Source organism: Garra rufa, chromosome 6 (assembly GCF_049309525.1).
Source record: "Garra rufa chromosome 6, GarRuf1.0, whole genome shotgun sequence".
Lineage (NCBI taxonomy): Eukaryota > Metazoa > Chordata > Actinopteri > Cypriniformes > Cyprinidae > Garra > Garra rufa.
Window position 1 is genome coordinate 54,712,001 of NC_133366.1, and position 27,916 is coordinate 54,739,916.

General features: G+C 35.9%; 1 protein-coding gene across 1 annotated transcript; it reads left to right on the plus strand.

Annotated features, from left to right (window-relative positions):
• The first annotated feature begins 1,227 nt into the window (after positions 1–1,227).
• On the plus strand, positions 1,228–25,960 carry adamts5 (ADAM metallopeptidase with thrombospondin type 1 motif, 5 (aggrecanase-2)). The gene is made up of 8 exons (XM_073842377.1): positions 1,228–2,301; positions 14,505–14,637; positions 14,727–14,894; positions 16,284–16,567; positions 20,285–20,468; positions 21,823–21,998; positions 23,608–23,783; positions 25,298–25,960. Exons 1-8 carry the CDS (start codon positions 1,360–1,362, stop codon positions 25,926–25,928), a joined length of 2,694 nt encoding a protein of 897 aa, XP_073698478.1. The 5' UTR covers positions 1,228–1,359; the 3' UTR covers positions 25,929–25,960.
• Positions 25,961–27,916: the final 1,956 nt, after the last annotated feature.

The window sequence follows — 27,916 nt, forward strand, 5'->3', positions numbered from 1 at the left end:
CTATACATATATGAACTATAGTGTCCTACACCATATAAAGGTGCTTCACGATGCCATAGAAGGACCTTTTTTTGTCTAAATGGTTTCATAAAGAGCCTTTAACCTCTGAAAAACCTTTCTGTTTGTGGCAAAAGGTTCTTCAGATTATAAAAAGGTAAGTAAGAGATGGTTCTTTAAAGAACCTTTGACTGAATGGTTCTTTGTGGAAACAAAAATTGTTCTTCTATGGCATCGCTGTGAAGAACCTTTTAAAGCACCTTTATTTTTAAGAGTGTATCTGGTGTCTGAATAATTTTTGGTTTAACTGTTTGTACTGTATGATAAAAGTGAATGGAGGATCCTGTCGAGCTCTGAAAAACCAAAAATATACAAATTAAGTAGTTTATGTATGTATTTTTACCATGCTGTTTATTATCAGCTCATGCAAGATCAGGATGTGGATGTTTTTGAGTCATTAAAAGTGTTTCCTTGTGCCAGATTTGACACCAATGCTTTTTTTAAGACTTTCAGTAATGCCTTCAGTTTGGGTTTGTTTCCCACACAAAGCATCATATGACTTCAAAAGAGCTTCAAAATATAATGCATGAGTCATATGCACTACTGTTATGTATTAAACAGTGCCCACTTAGCTTATCAGCTCTTGTAAGATTAAGAAAAGTCGTCAATATGATGATTTTGAGTCAGTTTTGCATCTCTCAGAAAGCAAACAAAACATGAGGATGAACAAACACAGTCTTTCCTTGACTTTGCATTGATTCCAGGACATAAAAGCGCATTTATAACACATGCAACTATGTAAGTAAGCAGTGTAGTTTATACTAAATGGTGCGTTTTCTATGTATTAAACCTGTTGACATTAGTAGATTTAAAAATGATTCATGAGCTTTTAAAATGCACTTATTGCTATGCTTGTGAGGACATTCTCAAACAAGTACAGATGAACCTGTTCAGTGAACACAAACACACACAGAGAGAGAGAGAGAGAGAGAGAGAGAGAGAGAGAGAGAGAGAGAGAGAGAGAGAGAGAGAGAGAGAGAGAGAGAGAGTTGGGAAAGAATGAGAGGAGGAGGTCTGGAGTGGAGAGCAAGCGCAAAGGGGCAGGACTCTCTCTCTCTTTCTCTTTCTCTCTCTCTCTCTTTCTCTCTCTCTGGTGCTTTTAAGAGGAAACTTTGTGTTTTGTTCTTCAAGTTGACTTTAGTTCTCGTCCCTCTCTCATCCTACCTTCATGTGTTTATTTCCGTGACGCGTGAGATGCGCACCGGCACTCATGGATCAGTCCGGCTCGAAATCTTCACGCAAGTCATTTTGAAGCTGTGTTTCGGATCGTAATGTTTCCAAAAGTTTGAACTACATGGAATAATGTGGCGGATTGTTTTGTTGTGTTGCGCTCTGGAGGGCTCCGTTGCGCTCGTTGCGTTCCGTCCACCTGCAAACGCGTCTCTGCTCGCACCTGCCCGCGGCGTCGTGCGCACCGTGGATCGGATTTATCACGGGGGAGGAAAAGCCGGTTACCTTCTGTATTTGGACGAGCAGCGCTTTCAGCTGGATATGGAGCGGGACGAGTCGATACTGTCTCATCACTTGGGTTTGAACGTGGACGCGCCGCCGCCGCGTCGGGAATGCGTTTACCGCGGCACTGTTAATTCAAACGCGGAGTCTCTTGCGCTTTTCAATCTGTGCGGCGGCGGACTTGACGGGTTTTTCGCGCTGGATCACGCGCGGTACACCATCACGCCGCTCATCCGGGCGAAGGGGCACGAGAATGACGTGCACATCGTCGAGGACGCCGACGCGACGAGCGCTCTCCACTTCTACACGCGCGAGAGCTTCAGTTTCGAAGCGATGCCCGCGCGTCACAGCTGCGGAACGCGCGACCGCAAAACGCGCAAGGATAAAAAGCGGAAGCGCGACGAGGATGCGCGTGGACGCAGATGGTGGACGAAGTTTGTGAAGCCCGGCGCGTTGACGCGACGCAAGCGCTCCGTGTCTCGCGCGCGGCACGTGGAGCTGCTGCTAGTCGCGGATGCGTCCATGACGAAGAAGTACGGCAAGGACCTGCACCACTACCTGTTGACCCTCGCGTCCATCGCGTCCAAACTCTACGGCCACGCCAGCATCGAGAACCCCATCCGCCTGTCGGTGGTTAAAGTCGCGATCCTGTCCGAGAACGAGAAGGGCATCGATGTGTCCAAAAACGCCGCCGCGACGCTTAAGAGCTTCTGCAAGTGGCAGAATCAGCAGAACCCGCTGGATGACGACCATCAGCATCACCATGACGCGGCGATCCTCTTCACCAGGCAGGTAAAAACAGAAACATTCGCGTCGCGCCAGACGGTTGCGCGCAACAGCCTTGGTGAACTTTGTTGACATAGTGAGTGATCGAGGCGCGTGCGCGCAGGTACAAGCGCGGCTCGTAAACTTCATTACGGCGTTTTATTTCAGTCCCAACGCATCCTGCACTGTACCATTATGTTTTGAACTAAGTGACCTTACAAAAGTAGGCTACTGTGGTACAGTGGTGGATACCATGGTTTTAACATGGTACTGCAGTTTGTGTTTTGACCAGCAGTTCTTAACCTTTTTGACCCATTGTCCAACACATATTCAAAGACTAAACTTAGTATTTTAGTATAAGGTGTTTTTAGTATTTTAATATAGGCTAATTAAAATAATTTTTATATAGTTAAATATTTTTGTAATTTTGACATTTTTATTATTTTTGATGTAATAAATTTGCCTTTTTAGCATTTTAATTACATTTAAATTATTTTATTATAAGTAAAAATGTGTATTTTTAGCATTTTAAGGTTTGACTAATTAATAGTCTAATATGAATAGACTAATTCACTAATTCAGTCATCTTTATCTTTATCTACCATGGTATTTTGAGAAATGCCTTGTAGCACCATATAAATGCTATGGTACATATCATGACCAGGGTATACTTCAGAGCAGGGGAGTTGCTAGACCTAAAGCTCTACTGGGGCACAGGCCCCCATTACTCGTTAATTCAGTTGTTGCATGTAGGTATAATGTCTTTATTTTGGGATTATCAACGTAAATTATTACTCAAATTTGAGATTTTACTGGGGCACAGCATATTTTTACTGGGGCACGTGCCCCAGTAAAAAGAATCTAGCAACGCCCCTGCTTCAGAGCACCATAGTATTATCATCAGATACCATCAAACCTCAGTGTTGTGTGTGTGTGTGTGTGTGTGTGTGTGTGTGTGTGTGTGTGTGTGTGTGTGTGTGTGTGTGTGTGTGTGTGTGTGTGTGTGTACCTGGTATTCATCACGTTGCGGGGACCAAATGTCCCCACAAGGATAGGAATACCAGTAGATTTTGACCTTGTGGGGACATTTCTTAGGTCCCCATGAGGAAACAGGCTTATAAATCATGCACAATGAGTTTTTTTTGAGGAAGTAAAAGTGTGCACAATCTCCTGTGAGGGCTAGGTTTAGGTGTAGGGTAGGGTTAGGGCCATAGAAAATACGGTTTGTACAGTATGAAAACCATTGCGCCTATGGAATGTCCCCATAAAACATGTAAACCCAACATGTGTGTGTGTGTGTGTGTGTGTGTGTGTGTGTGTGTGTGTGTGTGTGTGTGTGTGTGTGTGTGTGTGTGTGTGTGTGTGTGTGTGTGTGTGACCAGGTCAGCTGGATCTGATCATGTCTCAACTACTGTGAGAACGTCAGCCTCTCTCCCTTCCCGTTCCACAGTGAACTGTAAAATTATTTCCTTTGTTGCTGTTTTTCTAGGCAGGCGTCTTTGGCGTCCCCCTCCCAGTCCCCTGACTTGTGTGTGTCTTCATACAGTGTGTGTCCGCGCACATTCCTCACACGGGACGCTCTCGAGATCTGAGTGCCGTGAACCGCAGCAGAGAGCTGTGAGGAAAATCCGCACATGAAACCCGTCCCGGGCTGGAGACCACACTGGTTTCGCCCCTCGCAGATCCCACAGTAAAGCGCAGGCTCCGTGCCTCTCGCTCAACCGCCGCGCTTGTGGTTTGGAGCTTGTCGAGCTTCCAGACGAGGCTTGTGGTGCATGTAAGTCATGCGAGGTCTTGTTCACTGGAGCACTTAAAGTGGCCAAATTCTGCGCTTCATCAGTAACTTTGTCTTGCTTTTTAGTTAAATACTAGCTAAACATACTAAAAACAAGATCAGTTTGCATGGAAAGCAAGATTATTAAGTTAGTTAATGCATTCGGTATCACAAACCAGAGCTGTTAACGAAAGTTAACAAAGTGTATTCTAAAGTAAAGCATAGTTTTAAAGCAACAGTTGACACAAAAATCAAAATTTGCTGACATTGTCTTCATCCTTAGGCCATCCAAGATAAGGATGAGTTTGTTTCTTCATCAGATTTGTTAAAATGTGTCACTCCATCACTTTCTCACCAATAGATCCTCTGGATTGAATGGGTGCCGTCAGAATCAAAGTCCAAAGAGCTGATAAAAACATCACAGTAATCCACAAGTAATCCATTCCAGTCCATCAGTTAACATCTTGAGAAGACAAATCTGAAACAAATCCATCATTAAGATGCTTTTAACTAAAATACACTTTACACTAATAACACTTCCTCCAGTGAAAAGGTGGTCTGGTCTGAATCAGGAGAGAAATCTGCACAAATCAAGCACCGTTTACAAGCCAAAACAGTCCAAAACAACTATTATGTGGCTGGATTTTGATGAGAGACAGTGTTATATTTATTATTATTATTATTAATATGGATTATGGACTGCTTTTATCAGCTGTTTGAACGGCACCCATTCACTGCAGAGGATCCATTAGTATGACAGTGATAGAATGATGCGTTTCTCCACATCTGTTCCAATGAAGAAACCCAGTTTTTATTTTTTGGGTGAACTGTTCCTCTAACTGTAACTAATTCCTCTAGCAGGCTGGTATTCATTCCCTGGTGCCCTCGGCTGGCATCTGTAAGTGCCGCTGACGTCGTTTCCCTCTCATAAGAGCTGCCACACCAGATTCCACAGAGATGTAGCTTCTGTTGGCAGTGTCTGACTCACGGCCGGTGCCAGCGGCGTCTTTCCTCTGGCAGTGTGGAGTCTGACACACCTGGTGGCGTACAGTGTGTGTGTGTGTGTGTGTGTGTGTGTGTTTAAGAGTGTGTGGTTGTGAAGTACACCATGTCAACAAGCCATGATGGGCAGCAGAAGCCCACAGACACCCACTGAGAGCTCTGAACCGCCGCCAAAGCCAAACACAAAGAAATGAAATAAGCAAAGCATCATTTCCTCTCTGCTGCTGCAGCACAGTTTCCCAAAGCCTCCTCTGCCTCATGACTAACGCTGATTTATTTTTTGTGCTTGCTGAGCGTCGCTCATCCAAAAATGAGAATCTGTCTCATTTACTCATCCTCGTTTTGCACAAAATCCATATGACTTTCATTCGTCTGTGGAACTCAAAAGAAGAAGTTTAGCAGAACGTTCATGCTGCTCTCTTCTAAACATTGAAAGTGTTAACAGGGATTGTTTACTGCCTCAAAAAGGTAAACAAGCTGATAATCTCTAAGGTGAAATGCACTCTTAAAAATAATAGTGCTTCAAAAGGTTCTTCAAGCATAGAAGAACCATTTTTGGTTCCACAAAGAACCATTCAGTCAAAGGTTCTTTAAAGAACAATTTCTTGCTTACCTATTTATAATCTGAAGAACCACAAAGAACCTTTGGTGAAACAGAAAGGTTCTTCAGATGTTAAAGGTTCTTTATGGAACCATTCAGACAAAAATGGTTCTTCTATTGCATCGTGAAGCACCCTTATTTTTCAGAGTGTGGACTGAAATTTAAGTCATTGTTCACTAATAAACTTTGCAGTAGCTGATATATGTTGCATCTAAGACACATCCCAGGTAACAAATTTAAGTTATAAAAACATTGTAGGAACTTGGCATGTGCACATTGCAGATGCTTTTCTAAAAAAAACAACTCACATTTCATTCAGGTATGCATTTGATCAATTCATGCATTCCGTGGAAAATTAACAGCCTCTTTGGAAATACATGCATCTACCTAAAAAAAAAAAAAAAACATACCTATACATGCATTTCACTCAAGTTTATGTTAATTCTATTTGTTTTTGTTATTTTAGTATGTCAACTTTCTATGGAAGCCAATTTTTGCCACTGAATAAAATTTTTTAAAAGTTATTGCAACTTATCTCACTTGTTACGATTCTGACTTTTTTTTAGAATTAAACTCACAATTGCGAGTTATGAAGTCAAACTTGTGTGATATAAACTCGCCATTCTGAGAAATAAAGTCACAAATGCAAGAAAAAAAATCTGAATTTTGGAATAAAATGTCGCAATTACCTTTTTTATTCAGTAGCGAAAACAGGCTTCCTTAACTTTAAGTATTGTTATATTGTATTTTATTCAGTTACTTGTTAAACATTCAGTTGATGCTTGGGTGAATAATTGCTGACAGAATTATCTTTTTTTTTTAGCTGAATGATTCCTTAAGTGAACTTAACAAACTGCACATGTTAATATGTGTTGGGTTTTTGTTTTGTTTTTTGAAAAAATTGATCTGACCTGTGCCGCTGTAATCATTCGGCCCTGAAGCACAATGATGCTGAAAGCCTTTCAGTCAAATACTGTATAGATCCATCAGCACTGTCAGGTTGTCCAGGACATGAATGATGCCTCCAAAACACTCACAGAATGGTCACTATCAATAGCTGTTGGAAAGTCAGTGTTTATATTAGGCAAATTGTTAATAAGACATGCAGCTTCAGTGGTTCTATTATAATTGTGCAATATACATAGTGTGACCCTCAAGTAGCACAGGTATTTGTAGTATTGGCCAACAATACATTGTATGGGTCAAAATCATTAGGATAGTAAGTAAAGATCAAGTTTCACGAAGATATTTTGTACATTTCCTACCATAAATATATAAAAATGTAAAATTTGATTAGTAATATGCATTGCTAAGAACTTCATTTAGACAAATTTAAAGCCGATTTTCTCAATATTTAGATTTTTTCCCGAGAATCCCGATTTTCAAATCTCTGTCAAATATTGTCCTATCCTAACATTAGTGAAAAGCTTATTTATCAGCTTTAATAATGTATAAATAAAAAAAAAAAATGTCCCTTATGACTGGTTTTGTGGTCCAGGGTTAAATTCAAATTAACACAAGTTTTTTTATAACATAATTATTTTGTGTGATTATTTATTTAATTTTAAATGTCTATCAAAATGAATAAAATTAAATAAATAAAATAAAAGCTAAATAAAATATTTGTAAAATAAATAAAATAAAATGACAAAAAGTACATAACAAAATCATTAACTATAAAAAAATCAAATTTAAAATATTTATAAAATCTTTTAAAATATTGTAATGATACTACAATCACAGTAATTAATATATTATATGATATTATATTAATCAGAAATAATTAATTATTATAAAAAAATTAAAAGTCCATATAAATATCTCAAAATAAATATATAATAAATATAATATATATATATATATATATATATATATATATATATATATATATATATAAAATAAATTATAATATTATATTTATTATATTATATTATACTAATCAGAAATAATGAATTATATAAATTATTATTATATAAATATTATTATTATTATTATTATTATTATTAATATTATTAGTAAATCATATTTTATTATGATTCCATGTAAAATAATTTATTACACTGTAAGTGCCATGAACAAAACAGCATGCAGTCAATAACCACAATTATTTGTATGACAAAAGCCTAGACACAAGTACTAGATACAAGTGATGCAATCCCTGACTAGTCGGCCACATGCATGACGTGTGCAACCTTTATAAGGTCTGAGAAATGAACAGGGTTTATAAACTTCATCTCAGTCTTCGTCTAGCTGTTGAAAAGCGACGGTCGCTCATGCATGTGGATGCAGATGACAGAACAAGAGGCACATTGAGCTCATGGCTTTGGGAGAATGTGTGATTATGATCGTCAGATCAGAGGCATGACTGCGCTGATGCTGCGGGACACAATGAAGCATGTGTCCCAACACAGACCAGATCAACACTTCAGCATGACACCATTTTCTGAGTTACGTCAAAGTCCAGAAAATCACACACGTGTCTCTTCTGCTCACCATGGCCGCATTTATTTGATAAAAAATGCAGTAAAATTTTGAAATATTATTACAATTTAAAATAAGTGGTTTCCATCTGAATATATAGTCAAATGTAATTTATTTCTGTGATCAAACCTGAATTTTCAGCATCGTTGCTTCAGTCTCCAGTGTCACATGATCCTTCAGAAATCATTCTAATATAATAATCTGCTGCTCAAGAAACATTTCTGATTATTATCAGTGTTGAAAACAGTTGTGCTGCACAATATTTTACAGATGAATAGAAAGTTCAGAAGAACAGCATTTATTTGAAAATAGAAATTGTTTGTAACATTATAAATGTCTTTACCGTCACTTTTGATCAATTTAATGCATCTTTGATTTTAACAGTTTTTCAAGCACCTGTCAAGTTTGAGATTTGGGGCTTTTTGGTGTTTCATAAAATGACTAGTGGAAAGAAAACTTCCAAAATACACTGTTAAGTATTTCTTTTATAGGACTTTATCTATTTGTGTCGATAGATTCCAATTACAATACATATTTCTAAAGGCCGTTTTTTTTTTTAATGTTTTTATTCTTGTCTACTGTATATCCTAAAGGTTTTAACAGAGGGATTTATCATTTGCTTGATTTTATACATTTTATTCCCCCAAAAATTGTTTTGTGTTACCCCCAAAAGTATTCTCTGAATTATGGAGTGATAAAATAAGATACCCAAAATCCCCTCTGACTCTAATATGTCAAAAAAAATATTTTTTTACTAGAAATGTATGCAAATAAGTGCATATTTCATTAAATAATGCTCATTTGCATATTAAAACCTAACATTTTGGAAAACTTGTATTACAAAAAATGTTTGCAATTATCAATGTAAGAAAGATGATAACTACTAGTTATTTTTTGAACTCCCTATTCACCTGCAGTGTCTCACCTTTAAAAAAAATCTTAGTGACCTCAATCTTTTGTTGTTGTTCAAGCTGCAGCAAGTCAGAAATGTTTATGTCTGGTGAATGTTGTCAGTTCACCTGCCCTTTTGAGGCACTGTACTGTACACACAGAGGGAGTATGAATGCATACAGACAGAGTAAACACTGTAGTGTTTGTTCAGGAGTATGAGAGAGAGTTGAGCTGAGGTTTTATAGGACATGTTGTGATCATGCGTGTGTCTCCTGCAGTGATTTCTAGCGTATGTGCTGGTGTGTTTTGTAGCGTCGGTCTGTCTGGGGCATTTCACACGTCCGGCTATACGTTGACAGTTCACTGAAAACTCTGAGATATTCTGGATCCATCCGTCTGCGCTTCCGCTGTCCCAAAATCCTTACCATCCGTGCCAGCGTTGGGTAGCAACAGCCTGCGATCGGATCCGGCCTCTGCCGAGAAACTCAGTAGGATGAAGAATTTGTTTTGACAATGACAGGAGCTGATATGGCTCATATATTGAAGATTGTTTTGCTCATGCAAACTAAATATATTTTCAATTTTAAAGATGCATTCCTTGTTCATTTTGTAGATCCAAACAGGCCAGACATAACGTGACTGAAACCCTTCACTCAGACCAGTGCTGATGTTCTTCTCATCGCTGATGGACGTCTGAGAACAGGCCTCAGATCAGCGGGCAGAGGGCGTACGTTTGGCCCTGAAACGCCCTGTAAATCAGAAGCAGGTGACAGAAACTCGCGGCGCTGTAGAATCAAATATCAGATTGGTCTGCTCCTCCCGCTCGTCTTCCTGTCTGTCTGCGTCCACATGTTTGCTCGGAACGCTTGCCAAGTGCGAGAGGCGACGGGATATCAGCATTCTTGTATGTTTGCCCGTATATGTGTGTGTGTGTGTGTGTGTGTGTGTGTGTGTGTGTGTGTGTGTGTGTGTGTGTGTGTGTGTGTGTGTGTGTGTGTGTGTGTGTGTGTGTACCTGGTATTCATCACGTTGTGGGGACCAAATGTCCCCACAAGGATAGGAATACCAGTAGATTTTGACCTTGTGGGGACATTTCTCAGGTCCCCATGAGGAAACAGGTTTATAAATCATGCACAATGAGTTTTTTTGAGGAAGTAAAAGTGTGCACAATCTCCTGTGAGGGCTAGGTTTAGGTGTAGGGTAGGTGTAGGGCCATAGAAAATATGGTTTGTACAGTATAAAAACCATTACACCTATGGAATGTCCCCATAAAACATGTAAACCCAACATGTGTGTGTGTGTGTGTGTGTGTGTGTGTGTGTGTGTGTGTGTGTGTGTGTGTGTGTGTGTGTGTGTGTGTGTGTGTGTGTGTGTGTGTGTGTGTGTGTGTGTGTGTGTGTGTGTGTGTGTGTGTGTGTGAGGTGATGTTTTGGACCGACCCACCAGAGGCTGGTACCTCCATCTGTCTGGATCAATTATTAGTGCTGAAAGATCTTTGTTTTCCTGTAAATTCATTGAAACTGCCTTAAACAAACATATGTTTACCTGAGATGATAATCAGACAATCAGACAGATTTTTTTTCTAATTAGTGAAAGATCTTTCTGTTCCTGTAAATGCATTAAAAAACTGCCTTAAAATTTTTTTTTCTTCACTCCCGTGTTGTGACATATATGTGTAACAGAAAGTTTAGGACTGGAACAAGTTAATATACTATTATAGTTTTAGTCAATATTTTGATTTTATTTTCATCTTTTCTGTTTCACTTTTATTTTAGCCAAGTTTGAGTAATTTCATTATGTATTTTTGTTGTTTTTATAATTTTTTCTATTTTTTCAAATTTTTTCTTTAATTTTTAAATGTTTGTTTTGGCTATGTTTAAACTGAAATAAATTAAATTAAAGCTAAATTAAAAATATTTAAATAAATATATATAAAAATGAATAATAAAAGTGCACAACCAATTTTTTTTATTTGAAAATTTCAAAAACAAAATGTTAATTTTTATTTATTTCAGGTAAATAAATAATGTTTAATTTGTTTTATTCAGTATATTTTGTACAAGTCCTGCAAATGTCACCAGAGTATTTAGCATGTATTTAGAAAAGCAGGTGAATTTTCATGTAATCTTGACTTTAATCATAAATCAATTATTTTATTTTATATTTTAAATAAGAAAAAGGTAAATGCACAATGTTTTATTCTCTTATTTGTTTAGATGTTTTTATTGAAAAACATTGGAAAACATTTGTGATTTTATTTCTTTACTAATTTTTTTTTTTTTTTTTTGCATGTATCTTCCCATCTGAGCTGTTGTTGTAATTTTCCCTCAGTATTTCTAATTTGTTTAGATGTTTTTATTAAAAAACAAGACACAAATTGTAGATTTTTTTATTTGCAATTTTTTGTGATTTTATTTATATATATTTTTTTCATGCATCATCCCATCTGAGCTGTTGTTGTAATTTTCCCTCACAATTTCTTATTTGTTTAGATGTTTTTATTGAAAAACAAGACAAAAATTTTAGATTTTTTATTTGCAATTTTTTGTGATTTTATTTATTTATTTTTTTCATGCATCTTCTCATCTGAGCTGTTATTGTAATTTTCCCTCACAATTTCTTATTTGTTTAGATGTTTTTATTGAAAAACAAGACAAAAATTTTTGATTTTTTATTTGCAATTTTTTGTGATTTTATTTATTTATTTTTTTCATGCATCTTCTCATCTGAGCTGTTATTGTAATTTTCCCTCACAATTTCTTATTTGTTTAGATGTTTTTATTGAAAAACAAGACAAAAATTTTAGATTTTTTATTTGCAATTTTTTGTGATTTTATTTATTTATTTTTTTCATGCATCTTCTCATCTGAGCTGTTATTGTAATTTTCCCTCACAATTTCTTATTTGTTTAGATGTTTTTATTGAAAAACAAGACAAAAATTTTAGATTTTTTATTTGCAATTTTTTGTGATTTTATTTATTTATTTTTTTCATGCATCTTCTCATCTGAGCTGTTATTGTAATTTTCCCTCACAATTTCTTATTTGTTTAGATGTTTTTATTGAAAAACAAGACAAAAATTTTAGATTTTTTATTTGCAATTTTTGCAATTTATTTGTTCAATTTCTCATGTTATCTGTCTATATCAAGTTGCTCAGTTCATTTCTGTGAAAACCCAGAGAACAACAGAGGAGTAACCTGCTTTTTAAAGTATCTGAAGAAAACCTGAGTGGTGTTTTTCTGTGCACAAACATCCTGGCGTGATGGCGGTGGGTTTTGCGCATGCAAACATTCACATTTGCTGCAGCGGAGCATGTGTATAACAGAAAGACAGCACAGAGCAGAAGCTGTAGGACTGATTGGTCAGTGATTTGTGTAGATTTGTGTAGATGCGTGAGCTCAGTCGCTCCGCTGAGGTCATGAGCTAAACTGGCTCTCAGGCTGTTTACTGTGCTGCTTTTCTAAATGTGAGCGTGTGAAGAGCCGCTTTCAGTCCAGCCGTTTCCATGCGCTCGCACGGCACCAGCAAACACCAGCCGTCTGACTGCATTTGTGTGTCTGTCTGAGAGGATCGTTAGTCAATCAAGTCTGAAAACATGTGTAGGACGTCCAGTCCTGCTGCTGCTGATGCTGGTCCTGATGAAACTGACTGCAAATTACTCTTAAAGTAGTTCTACAGTCCAACTGCTCGAAAAACTACTTGAAAACATTTACAGACATATTGACAGCTTATTGACAGCTTTCGGTTTTTTTGATTGGTTTCATTGTTTCCAAATACCATAATACCACTGATAAAGTGAGCACCCTGAGTCATGTTAACTTAAACTATTAAAATTGAAATAAAGCTGAAATAAAAGGAAAGATAAAAATGAGATGAAAAACATTTTACAAAAAAGTTTAAATGTTTTAAAATAGCTTAATAAAACATCAAACGTAAAAACATATGATACAAATACATTAATTTAATATTGAATTTTATTTTTCATATTTGAAGTTATAATTTTAAATTTAGTTTAAATTTTTAGTTTGTTTTTTTAGTTTTTTAATTAAAAATTCTGTTTATCTTCAGCATCATTTCAGTTATAGTTTCATTCAATTTAGCACTTCAGCATAAATTTATTTTATATCATTTAGCTGTATTTTATTTTATTTAGCCTTATCCTTCAGAAATCATTGTAAAATGCTGATGGTGCTCCTCAAGAAACATTTCTGATTATTATCAATGTTATAAAAAACAGTTAAATATTTTTGTAGAAACGGTGATACATTTTATTTTTTCATGATTCACAGATGAATAGAAAGTTCAAAAGAACAGCATTTATTTGAAATAGAAATCTTTTGTAATATTAGAAATGACTTTACTGGCACTTTTGATCAATTGAATGCATCCTTGATGAATAAAAGTACTAATTTCTTCCAAAAAAAATTTTTTATAGACCCCAAACTGGCATTTTGTTATTTATATTTAGTTAGGCATTTTGTTATTTATATTTATATTCAGTTTTTGTGACTCAGCACTGCTATGAAGGACTATGAAAGCCTGTTTCCACCACTGAATATATATATATATATATAGCAACTTTTTATCTCACAATTCTGCCTTTTTTCTCCAAATTGCAAGATACAAACTCGCAATTCTGCCTTTTTTTTACTCAGAATTGTAAGATATAAACTCGCAATTACGAGGAAAAAAGTCTGAATTGCAAGATATAGAGTCACAATTTCGAGAAAAAAAGTCACAATTCTGTTTATATCTCACACTTCTGAGAGAAAAGGCAGAATTGTGAATTTGTATCTTGCAATTTGGAGAAAAAAAAAGTCATAATTGTGAGACAAAAATTTGCAATATATATATATATATATATATATATTATTCATTGGTGGAAACAGGCTTCCACAGAGGACAGACGTTATTCTGAGAACATTTTGTTCCCATTAAAAAAACACACACACATTTTTTTGGAATGTTCTATGAAAAATCAAAACATTGTATCATTTTGTGAACATTATATGAATGTTACATTTAAATTTTTAAACATTTCTGTAAACATTCTGACACAAGTAACATCACAAATGTTACATGGACATCCACTTAAGAACAAATGTTCCATGGTCGATGTATAAGTAATGTTTTTCAAGTTGTTGTTTTTTTTTTTTTCATTTGTATTTAATTTTATTTAGCCTTATTTCAATTCATAAAATTTATTTTTACACATTTTTTTTAGTTAACAATTACAATATCAACCCAATGATTAGATGCATGAACTCAAAAATTATAAAAAGTTATAAATGTTATTTTAAATATTAAATAAATTTTTATAAATATTAAATAGTAATATAAAAAAATAATAAATAAATAAATGTTAAAGAAAAAAAAATAATTAAAAAATTAAATGTACTAAATTTAAAATATGAATGAAAACGAAAAAAGTATTACTAAGACAACACAGTTTGTGATGTTTGTGTTGTTGTTGTTTGCAGGATCTGTGCGGTCATCACTCGTGTGACACTCTCGGTATGGCTGATGTGGGAACGGTGTGTTCGCCGGAGCGGAGCTGTGCCATCATCGAGGACGACGGGCTCCACGCCGCCTTCACCGTGGCACATGAGATCGGTACACACACAAACACACACCTAAACACCTGTGTGCACTCACTGTACACACAAACACACGCTGATGACATCACTTCCTGTGTGTCTCAGGGCACCTGCTGGGTCTGTCCCACGACGACTCCAAGTTCTGCGAAGAGCGATTCGGCTCCACCGAAGACAAGCGGCTGATGTCCTCCATCCTGACCTCCATCGACGCGTCCAAACCCTGGAGCCGCTGCACATCCGCCACCATCACGGACTTCTTCGACGACGGAAACGGTGAGAAACAATCATGTCTGGACATGGACATGAACTCAGGTCACTGCAGCTCAAAATGACGTTCTCAGAAAAAGAACATTTTTACACTTTCATAAATACAAATGTTTTTGTTGATTAGATAGGTGACTTTGTGGCACTTGCTATGCATGAAAAAAAAAAGACATGCAATAATAATTCTAATGCAAAACCTGACACTTCAAATCAACATTTTACTAAAGTAGTCTAAAGTAGTAAAACCTAATAATATTAACATGCATATTGCTGGGGTATTGGCTGTTTATTATGACTTCAAAAGCACATATTAATGTCTTATTCTTATAACACAGTATTATTCTAAATCCTTAATCCTACCCAATTCTCAACCTTAACAACTGCTTTACTAATAAGCAGTCATTAAGAGTAAATTAAGGCAAAAGTCATCGTTAATAGTTTAAAAAATTGTGAGAATTAGACCCTAATCTAAAGTGTGACCAGAATAATTTATGTAGTTAGCTTTTATTTATTTGAAAGAATTAAAAGAACCGGTTGTTTTATTTACGTTTTAGTTTTGTTTCAGTTCATAATTTAGCGCGTGGAATTTTTTATATAATTAATCTAATATTTTCATTTCATTTTTAGTCATTTTGTTGTCATTTATTAATTTATTAAATAGTTTTTGTTGCAGTTTTAGGTTGTTTTATTTCAGTTTTAGTTTTGTTACAGTTAATAATTTAGTTTCTATTACATGTATTATTTTTATTATACTTTTTATTTTATTTTTGTTAATAATATTTAATATTAATATAAATTTTTAGTATGAATATTTTTTTTCTTTTTGGTATTTGTATTGTAAAAGATTTTATTTTATTATTTACATTAGATTTATTTACAAATTTTGTCCTTTTTATCAAATGTATTTTAATTAACTATCACAGGTAATGTTGTGTTTCATTGACTGTAATCTCAGCTTATGTGTCTAACTAGATAAACAAATGCAAAACCTAGGAGGAGTATTTTCACAGTACTTGCTGAAGTTGTAAGTCGCGTTAGAAAAACAGTTTTTAGACTATGTACACAGACAGATCTTGAGTAGCAAATCAGCATTTTAGATTCATTTCTAAAGGATCATGTGACTGAAGACTGGAGTAATGATGCTGAAAATTCAGCTTTGATCACAGAAATAAATGAAATCTGAACAGATATTGACTTTGAAAAAAGTAATAATAACTCACAATTTTTACTGTGTGTTTAATCAAATAAATGCAGACTTGGTGAGCAGAAGTCTAATTTAAAAACATTAAAAAGTCCTGATTATTTACCATTTTTGAATGGTGCTCAGTTCTGTAGTTATATAATGAAAAACAACATTTCCTTCATAACCGTGCGCTCGTATTGCTGTTGTGTGTGTAGCCGAATGTCTTCTGGACACTCCTCGTCTTCCTCTTTTGGGTCCGGAGGAGCTCCCGGGTCAAAGTTACGACGCCGTCCAGCAGTGCCGCCTGGCCTTCGGGCCGGAGTACACGGTGTGTCCCGGGATGGACGTGTGTTCGCGTCTGTGGTGCGCCGTCATCAGGAAGGGACAGATGGTGTGTCTGACCAAGAAGCTGCCGGCCGTGGAAGGAACGCCGTGCGGGAAGGGCCGGATCTGTTTGCAGGGGAAATGCGTGGACAAAACAAAAAAGAGACACTACTCGGTAAGAGCACAGATACAAATGAACAAATGATGTGTTTGTCTTCATCCAAATGCCTTTAAAATGACTCTATTTGGCTGACATCTCAGTCCTAAAAAATCAAGTCGTGCACCACAGAACAACTTGAATCAGTCTGAATCAGGTCACAATATGTTACTAAAACAGATTGCATGTTGACTAGTTTATATTCCATGCTGGTTTGTGTTGATCAGTGTTGATTTTGAGCCTGTCCAGTCCAGTCTATTCATATTTTCAATTAGCTTTGATTTTTATATAATCAATTTAATATTTTTCAAAAATCATTTTGTATTGTTTTTTAAATAGTTTAAATTTATTTTATTTCAGTTTTAGTTTTGGTTCAGTTTATAATTTAACACTTGCAAATGTTTATATAATCAGTTTAATATTTGTATTTAATTTTTAGACATTTTCTTGTGGGCTTTTGTCATTTATTTATTTCATGTTTTTAAATAGTTTATATTAATTTTGTCATTTCTGTTTTAGTTTTGTATAAATTCGTAATTTAGCACTCACATGTATTTATTTAATATTTTTAAATAGTTTATTTTTTGTTTCAGTTTAAGGTTGTTTTATTTCAGTTTTAGTTTTGTTTCAGTTCATAATTTAGCACTTCCAAATGTTTATATAATCAGTTTAATATTTTTAGTCATTGTGTTGTGCGCTTTTGTCATTTATTTATTTCATGTATTTAAATAGTTTATATTAATTTTGTTATTTCCATTTAGTTTTGTATGAATTCGTAATTTAGCACTTGCACATTTTTTATTTAATTTTTAGTCATTTTGTTGCATGCTTTTGTCATGTATTTATTTATTTAATATTTTTAAATAGTTTACATTTATTTTTGTTTCAGTTTAAGGTTGTTTTATTTTAATTTTAGTTTTGTTTCAGTTCATAATTTAGCACTTGCAAATTTTTATATAATCAATTTATTGTTTTTATTAAATTTTTAGTTATTTTGTTGTGTGCTGTTGTCATTTATTTATTTTATATTTTTAAATAGCTTATATTTATTTTTGTTTCCGTTTTGGGCTGTTTTATTTCCGTTTTAGTTTTGTTTCAGTTCATAATTTAGCATTTATGAATTCATGAATATTTTTCAACATTTTATATTCATTTTTTTATTTTAATTTTAATTCACTTTTTAGACATTGTATGTGCTTTTCTGTCATTTTACTTGTGTTTTTTTTTTTTTTTTTTTTCTATTTTAGATTAAAGTTTTTCATCTAATATTCTAAGTTTAATAGTTGTAGATTTAGTTTACGATAACAAACCTGGGCTGTTCATATTCATCCTGCTCACCAGTTAGACTTCATAGCATGAGATTGTCATCCAGCCTGGTGTTTCTGAGAAATCTAGGTTAACCAAGGACATTGAAGACATTCGTAAAGCCGTTCCTGTCGTGTCTTTAAAGAACTTGCTTTCATCTGTTTGTCCGTCTGAAGCGCACCCATGTTCTTGACGCATCTGGTTTGCAGTGTTTCTCTGGGCTTCACGTGATCCATCTCTCTCACCGCCGTCTCCTTCACATAATAAACATCAGATCTCCTCTTTCTCTATTACCTCCTGCTCTGAGGAGTGTGTCAGCAGCTCTTTAACGTCTCTCGTCATCTTCTCCAACACTCCTTCAAACACATCCTTCAATCTCTCTCTCCGCTGCTTTCGCTCTCACTTCATCATATTCATTCCTCTTCAGATTTCATCAGAGGTTCACCTTCAGAATAACATCTACATAGTGTTCACTTGTGCTTTGAAAAAAGCGTCTTCTGCTCACCAAGGCTGCATTTATTTGATCAAAAGTACAGTAAAAATTTTGAAATAATATTACTTATCTAAAACGTCTGATTTCTATGTAAATATCTGTAGTAAGTAATTTATTTCTTTAATCAAAGCTTTTTTTTTTAGCATCATTATTCTTCAGTGTCGCATGATCCTTCAGAAATAATTTGCTGCTCAACAAACATTTCTGATTATTATCAATGTTGAAAACTATTGTGGTGCACAATATTTTTGTGGAAACCATTGCACATTTTAATTTTCAGGATTCTGTGATGAATAGAAAGAACAGTGTTTATTTGAAATAGAAATCTTTTGTAATATTATAAATGCGTTTACTATCACTTTTGATCAGTTTAATGTGTCCTTGATTAATAAAAGTGTAAATTCTAGAATGATTTCTGAAGGATCATGTGACACTAAAGACTGGGGTAATGATGCTAAAAATTCAACTTTGTTCACAGAAATAAATTACATTTTAAATTACATTTTTATTTAATTTTTAGTCATTTTGTTATTTATTTATTTAATATTTTTTAAATAGTTGAATTTATTTTTGTTTCAGTTTTAGCTTTGTTTCAGTTCATAATTTAGTTTCCGTTACATATATTATATTATATTATATTTATTCTACTTTTTAATTTAATTTAATTTTTGTTAATAATATTTAGTATTAATATTAATTTTTAGTATTAATATTTTATTTTATTTTTGGTAGTTGTATTTTATTAAAAAAAAACAATGTATTTTATTGTACTTATTTAAAAAAAAATGATCAAATTGATTTTAATTTACTATCACAGGTTAGTTCTGTTAGTTGTGTTTCATTGATTATAGTCTCAGCTTATTATTTGCATAAATTATATTTTACTATGTATTTAAATAGAAAACAGCATTTTAAATCCTAATATTATTTCATAATTTTTACTGTAATTATGATCAAATAAATGCAGCCTTGAAGAGACTTCTTTCAAAAACATGAAAAACCTAAATTATTCCAAACTTTTAACCAATAGTGTAAATTTACTAACGCTTTTGATCAGTTTTAGATGGATAAAACTAATAATAATAAAAAACAACAACAACATTCCTATTATTTCTAAAAGTTCTATGAACAATCAAAATGTCCAGTTTTTTAAATGTTTTGAAAATGTTTCTTTGTATCTTTTTGCAAACATGACAGAAATGTTACTTTTGAATGTTCTCTGAAAGTTCTGAAACAAGTAGATACATTTAAAAATAGTTACAATTGTTACAAACATCCAACTAACACTTAAGAACAAACGTTCCATAAGCAATGTATAAATAACATCTTTCTGCGAACACTTAGAGAACATTATGAAAGATCGGAAAGATATAACTCGGAATGAACATTCTTTTAACGTTACTGTTCATAACTTTCCAGAAGATATCTGTCAGCAGCTCAGAGCATCAGATGTAAATGTAAATTATAGCGTCTCGCCTAAAACACTATTATCCTCATGTGTCTTGCTGTTCTGACTTAACTAGATTAGAATCAAACATTTAACCGGCAGGAATTTCCCATCCTCCCGTCTGGCCAGGTATTTTTATCCACGTCTCAGAGGTCATTAAGTGTTTTAGAGACGATGAAGAATGTAGCTCTTGTTTGAGCTTCTCTTCATGCATGTGTGTTTGTTTGTCACGGTTTGTGTTTCTCTCTCTCTCTCACACACACACACACACACACACACCCTTCCCCTCGCTGAATGCCCAGCGTTCAGGTCCCCACTAATTTTTGGCCCTGAGCTTGTTTATTGTGGGCCGGTGAATGGATGAGCACACGCCTTCCCATAAAACACTAGTTTCTTTCCACGCTTTGACCCATTCATTCCTCAGCCGTGAGTCAGTGTGTGTTTTCTGCTCTTCATTAATCGATGTCTGATGATCTCTGTTTGGCTGCAGACATCAAATCATGGCAGCTGGAGCTCTTGGGGTGCATGGGGTTCGTGTTCTCGCACGTGTGGCGGCGGCGTCCAGTTTGCACATCGTCTGTGTAACAACCCTCCTCCCCGAAACAACGGCCGCTACTGCACAGGAAAGAGGGCCGTCTACCGCTCCTGCAACGTCACGCCGTGCCCTTCAACTGGTGAGCACACATAATGCATGCTTACATAACAAAACACATGCAAATGCACATACGGCAATCTTAGAATGCATTGCAATGAATTCAGTGAAAAGTTTCTTCTAATATGATAGAGTCAAGAGAAACATTAAGTAGGTAGTTGACACATTACATCAAGATTTCAGGAAAAAAATCTACATGAATGTATATTGCAAAGTGTATTTTAGGTGCTGTAACTTGTCTATTTTATGTCAACTACACATATACAGTTGAGGTCCAATGTTTACATCCCTCTTTCAGAGGGATCATACAAAATGTATGTTATTGTTTATTTACTACTGACCTGAATATGATATTTTAAATAAAAGATGTTTTCATATAGGCCACAAGAGAAAATAATAGTTTTACCCCATTCAAAAGTTTACATCCCCTTGATTTTTAACACTGTGTTGTTACCTGAATGATCCACAGCTGTGTTTTTTTGTTTAGTGATAGTTGTTCATTAGTCCCTTGTTTGTCCTGAACAGTTAAACTTCAGAAAAATCCTTCAGCCCCCACAAATACTTTGGTTTTCCAGCATTTTTGTGTATTTGAACCTTTCCAGCAATGACTGTATGATTTCGAAATCCATCTTTTCACACTGAGGACAACTGAGAGACTCATATGCAACTATTACAGAAGCTTCAAACACTCACTGATGCTCCAGAAGGGAAGAAAAATGCATTAAGAGCTGAGAGTGAAAACTTTTGGAATTTGAAAATCACAGTAGATTTAACTTATTTTGTCTTCTGGGAAACATGTAAGTATCTTTTGTAGCCTCTAAAGGGCAGTACTAAATGAATAAATATGATATTTCATCAAAATAAGAAAAATGTACACATCTCCATTCTGTTCAAAAGTTTTCACCCCCCCCGGCTCTTAATGCATGTTTTTTTCATTCTGGAGCATCAGTGTCTGTTATAGTTGCATATGAGTCAAAATCATACAGTCATTGTTGGAAAGGGTTCAACTACACAAAAATGCTGAAAAACCAAAGAATTAGTGGGAGCTGAAGGATTTTTCTGAAGAACAACAGGCAGTTTAACTGTTCAGGACAAACAAGGGACTCATGAACAACTATTACTAAACAAAAAAACACAGCTGTGGATCATTCAGGTAACAACACAGTGTTAAGGGGATGTAAACAATAACAATAAATAAACAATAACATGCATTTTGTATGATTCCTCTTATTTTGGTCAAATAATTTTGCAGATTCTGAAAGGGGGATGTAAACCTTTGACCTCAACTGTATGTTAATATTTTTAAATAAGTACTCAGTAGCTCAGTTTGTGCACTGAATATATTTGTTCTGATTTTTCCTGTGTGTGTGTGTTAGGTAAGAGTTTCCGTCAGGAGCAGTGTGAGCTGCGTAACGGCCCTCAGACGGACCCTAAAGGAGTGAAGACCTTTGTAGAATGGGTGCCGAAGTTTGCTGGCGTGCTTCCCAAAGACATGTGCAAACTCACCTGCAGGGCCAAAGGGACGGGATACTATGTTGTGTTCTCACAGCGGGTGAGTAAGTCATGAGTGATGCGCTTTATATCTGACAACACTTACAAACGGACTGCAGCAGTAAATGTTCTGAATGACATACATCCTTTGGACATGATATTATAGAAATGCCACATTATTGTGAACATATATAGGTTTCACAACAGGAAACGTTCTCAGAAGGTTGTGGCAAGATTCTCTAAAAGTTATGAACAAACATTCAGAAATGATCTGGTTTTGAATAATATTCTTAAAACTGTTTTTTTTTAACATTTCAGTTAGACACTTGTGTAACATTTTTTAAATGTATCTACTTGTTTTAAAACATTCAGAAAACATTCAAATGTAACATTTCCATGTTTGGGAAATGATACAATGGAACATTCCCTTAACTTTGGAAATAACTTTTTAAAACTTTTTTTTTAACTGGATGTTTTGAACATTTACAAACAGAAATTTTGCAACTTAATGAGAATGTTAGCAAATGTTCATCCAGTAACATTAATAAAAATTTAATTTAGAGTTAACGTCACTGTACAAAAACATTATTTATGCGTTGTTCCTAATGTTACATCTTTTATTTGAATGTTTGTGTAATATTAATAGAACATTTTTTTTATGTTTGCAAAATGATACAATTTCTTGAATTATAGCCAAGAAAAAATGTTTCTCTATGGTATGCATTATGTTCTAACCATGAAATATATTTTTGAAATGGCAGATTTTTGAAAAATAAATAAATAAATAAAAAGATTTTTTGGAGGGTGTACCACAATGGAAAATAGCCAGAAAAAGTAGTTTTTCTATTACATTATGATCTTCTGTATAATTTAAATGCAGATTTATTTTATAAATTGGTGCATACAGTCTTAATCAAAATCACAATCACAAACACACTCATCATTACGTTCACTGAAAGCTAACTCATCCTCATCACATGGAGGAGCCAAATCTGCACTCATCCTATTGCCCTTTCTGTGAAATACTGGAGTAATATTTTCTTATTCATACATAAATACAACTATACTTCAATAAACACTTGAAATAAATAAATAACAGCAATCATATTTTTGATGTTACCATCTTTAAAAAAATCCCAATTGGGAAATACATTACTTCAATTCATGTCAATAAAAATATGTAATTTACTAACCAAAGATGATGCAAAAAAAAATCCCCCTTGAAAAGAGATCTTCAGAAATAGGTTAACAGAGCATTTTTTCTGGAGCACTTCAACAGGTGACCTCCATGTGAGGATGACAGTAGGAAAAAGTGTTTTGGGAAAAACATTCAAATGTCATTTGACTTAAAAACAAAACATCATTGACTACCTTTTAATTACCGTATTGCAACATGTTGTATGTTTTTCAGAATAACAAGGAAATAAACCGAAATTAATTGTTGCCAAATGGCAACTCTTAACCATAGAGGGTTAGAAACAGATGTTCAGAGAAATAACATTTTGGTAACTTTACGGGATCATTACCAAAATGTTCTGTCAATATCATATCCAACAAACATGGTATTACCATAGTGCTTTTTGTTAGTGATTTATTTGTGCCATTTCTTTAGTAGCAGTAGATGGGCACCAAACAGCAGGTGACGTTTGGTTTGGGTGGTGTTCCTGCAGGTGGTTGATGGGACGGAGTGCCGGCCGTACAGCAGTTCGGTGTGTGTGAAAGGGAAGTGTGTTCGCACAGGTTGCGACGGAATCATCGGCTCTAAACTTCAATATGACAAGTGCGGCATCTGCGGCGGCGACGGAAACAGCTGCATCAGAGTGGCTGGAAACTTCACCAAGAAGAGGTTGGAAAATACACACACAAATGTTTTTAAACAAACCCTAGTCTCACATAGCCAGACCTTCAGACTTCAGATGGGCAGAAGGTCTAGGAACTTTGGCCGCTTTGAATGGCCAAGGTCCGCCTGTGACAGGTAAAGCAACATGGAAATGTCGCCACAATATCAGACCAGTGTGTAAAACTCTCAGACATATTTTAAAGATTCTATGCCATGAACTTTATCCACTTAATCCAGCATTTCATTGATCCTAATAAACGCTCGTAAACACGACGGCTTTAGTTTAGTAAGAGAGGGTTTAGTGCCACAGCATTTTTGTTTCACGTTAAAGAACGCGACACAAACAACTTCCAGAAAACCTGTATATTTATAACCAATCCGATGACGACTTTGAAACTCCTGAAGTGTTTCCAGCTAAGTGTGCCTTATGCATCAGACGTTTACTCATCGATTCCGTGGTCGTTACGTCTGAGGCTGAGACTAACAAACCCTAACATACGAGGACGTCATCACAGGGAGGTTTTGAGAGGTTTACATCACTTCTGGGTACAAATATTTCCTCAAAATATGGTGAGGAAGCACATAAGCACATACGCTCTCTCAGACACAAGAAACCTGACGCTGTCTGATTCTTTTTCAAAGCATGAGACATACGAAATTGGATACTTAATATGATTTACAGAAGTAGGAAATGTTCCTGGTACGACATCCTTTGTTTTCCCCGGGAGAGCATTGGAAGAAAACATCAAAGAGAAGAAAAATCACAAATCAGATCTGTTGTACAGCTCGAATGTTTCTTAAACAAAGCAACAAGATTCAATGGAGAGCAATGGAAAGTCTCTCCTGCTTCTCAGATGTTTCTCCTGTGAAAAAGAGCCCAAAGGTTTAGATCTCAGAAACGTCTCAAACTGAGCTCAGATTTGCATTCAAAAGTCAGAGATCTCAATATAAACTCGAGCATTTCTTATCAAGCGATCTGAGCTGTTTCACACTCGTATTTATCACTCTAGACTCTTGCTGGATGAACTAGTGACTCATTTGAGTCTGTTTTTATTTATCCTGAGGGATTTTAGGAGAAACATCTGAGACCGATTTGAAATTGTAATGAAACACAACTGAGATTTAAAAGAGTACAAGAATTTATATTTATTAGGATTTTATTGTTTACAAACAAGCCATGATATAAATGTGTATATTGTATTCTCAAGATTTGAACAAATAACATGGACAAAGACACACAACACAAAGGCAAATTCTTTGTTTTTAAGATGTGAAGTGGCAGATGTTATTCCTTGTTTAACAAAATTTCTGCATTTTCTGAAAGATGCATCAAAGTTATGCGAGTTTATCAACCATAAACTCACTTGATTATATTGGAAAACACTTAATATGTTGTCATTTTGCTTTTCTAGTAAAAGCATCTTGATAAAAGAACGTTCAGATATTAAACTGGAAAAACAAACTCAAAATAAGACAAAAACACTAATGAAATCATGTGATGTTGTCTCTGTGTTTTCTAGTAAGGGCTACACAGATGTGGTGAAGGTTCCTGAGGGTTCGACACACCTGAAGGTTCGACAATACAAAGCCAAAGGCCAAACCCGCTACACGGCGTATCTGGCACTGAGGCGGCCCGGAGGAGAATACCTGCTAAACGGGAAGTTCATGATCTCCACATCCGAGACCATCATCCCTCTCAACGGCTCTGTTCTCAACTACACCGGCTGGAGTCAGCGGGATGAGGCCCTTCACAGCATGGGCCCCGGGGCCCTTAAGGAAAGCCTGGTGGTGCAAATTCTGGCCACGGATGCTAAGAAACCACTAGACATCCGCTACAGCTTCTTTATGCCACGCAAAATTCCGCTTCCGCCGCGAACGGTAGCCGTGGCTTCGGGAACCGCCGTGGCGCTGTCGTCAGCGGAGATTGTGACATTTACGACCGAGGTTCCTGTGACAACGGATCCTCCAACGACAACGCCCGCGGGGCCGCGCTGGGTGACTGGATCGTGGATGACGTGCTCCAGAACTTGCGATACGGGTTGGCAGAGTCGCACGGTGCAATGCAAGGACCCTCAAGGGAAACTGTCCAAGAGCTGCCCGCTCAACGCCCGGCCCTCAGCCTTCAAACACTGCCTGATTAAAAAATGTTGAGGACCTCTCAATCAGATGAACTTCCTGACTGAGCTTCATGGAGCACGTAGACTGAACAATTGCAGTTGCGCTCCAATCACTGTGGAATTCTGCTAGTGTTCGCCATTGTGTTGCGTTGTGACTCAGACAAGGAGCTTTGGCTCTAGCCTTGAATGTGGTGATGTTAAGCCACGTCCCTTTGGCAAAGCCACACCCCTTCATCCAAATGACACGCCTCTTGAGTTCACACTGGCAGTGATTTAAACCATTGATGTAGTGTTTGAGGCTCTGGCCTCGAATGAGCCAACTGTAGCCACGCCCTTGACTCAAACGGCACGCCCCTTGACTTCACACTGGCAGTGATTTAAGACATTGCTGTTTTGTTTGACATTAGGATGCATTCACATTTACCATTGATAAAATGGAATGTTCCATTAACATTCACATAACCAAGAAAAAACATTTTAAAAACAGAGAACGTTCATAAATAATGTTTTTATAACGTAATGGGAATGTTAACATTTGTCATGTCCAAAAACTAAAAAAAGTGTTGAGGACCTCTCAATCAGACAAATTTCCTGACTGAACTTCGTGGAGCATGTAGACTAAACCGTTGCAGTTGCATTTGTATAAATGCTGTTCCGATCACTGTGGAATTATGCTAGTGTTCGCAGTTGTGACTCAGACAAGGAGCTTTGGCTCTAGCCTTTAATGTGGTGATGTTAAGCCACGCCCCTTTGGTAAAGCCACACCTCTTCGTTCAAATGACACATCTTTTGAGTTCACACTGGCAGTGATTTAAACCGTTGATGTAATGTTTGAGGCTCTGGCCTTAAATGAGCCAACATTCAGCCACGCCTCTTTGGCAAAGCCACGCCCTTGACTCAAACGGCACGCCCCTTGACTTTACACTGGCAGTGATTTAAAACCTTGCTGTTGTGTTTCACATTAAGATGCATTCACATTTACCATTGATAAAATGGAATGTTTTATTAACGTTCACATATCCAAGAAAAAAAAAACATTTTAAAAACAGAGAACATTTAGAAATAATGTTTTCATAACTTAATGGGAATGTTAACATTTGTCATGTCCAAATACTAAGAAAGTGTTGAGGACCTCTCAATCAGACAAACTTCCTGATTGAACTTCATGGAGCATGTAGACTAAAACGTTGCAGTTGCATTTGTATAAATTACGTTCTGATCACAGTGGAACTCTGCTAGTGTTCGCAATTGTATCGCAATGTGACTCAGACAAGGAGCTTTGGCTCTAGCCTTTAATGTGGTGATGCTAAGCCACGCCCCTTAGGTTGAGCCACACCCATTTGTTCAAATGACACGCCTCTTGAGTTCACGCTGGCAGTGATTTAAACCATTGATGTAATGTTTGAGGCTCTGGCCTTGAATGAGCCAACATTCAGCCACGCCTCTTTGGCAAAACCACGCCTTTGACCCAAATGGCACACCCCTTGACTTCACACTAGCAGTGATTTAAACCATTGCTGTAGTGTTTGACATTAAGATACCTTCACATTTACTATTGATAAAATGGAATGTTCCTTTAATGTTTACATAACCAAGAAAAAACATTTTAAAAACAGTGAACATTCAGAAATAGTGTTTTCATAACTTAATGTGAACATCAGCATTTGTCATTTCCAAAAATTAAAAAAGTGTTGAGGACTTCCTGACTGTACTTCGTGGAGCACATTGACCAAACCGTTGCAGTTGCATTTGTATAAATACTGTTCCAATCACTGTAGAACTCTGCTTTGTGTTCGCAGTTGTGTCACATTGTGACTCAGACAAGGAGCTTTGGCTCTAGCCTTGAATGTGGTGATGTTAAGCCACGCCCCTTTGGTAAAACCACACCTCTTCATTCAAATGACATGCCTCTTGAGTTCACACTGGCAGTAATTTAAACCATTGATGTAGTGTTTGAGACTCTGGCCTCGAATGAGCCAACATTCAGCCATGCTTTTTTTTTCTTGACACAAATGGCACACC

Excerpts from the sequence above, each read along its gene's own strand:
- adamts5 (XM_073842377.1), top strand. The coding sequence starts at position 1,360 with ATGTGGCGGATTGTTTTGTTGTGTTGCGCTCTGGAGGGCTCCGTTGCG. Across the intron at positions 2,302-14,504 it reads CGATCCTCTTCACCAGGCAG|GATCTGTGCGGTCATCACTC; the intron begins GTAAAAACAGAA and ends TGTTGTTTGCAG. Across the intron at positions 20,469-21,822 it reads CACGCCGTGCCCTTCAACTG|GTAAGAGTTTCCGTCAGGAG; the intron begins GTGAGCACACAT and ends TGTGTGTGTTAG.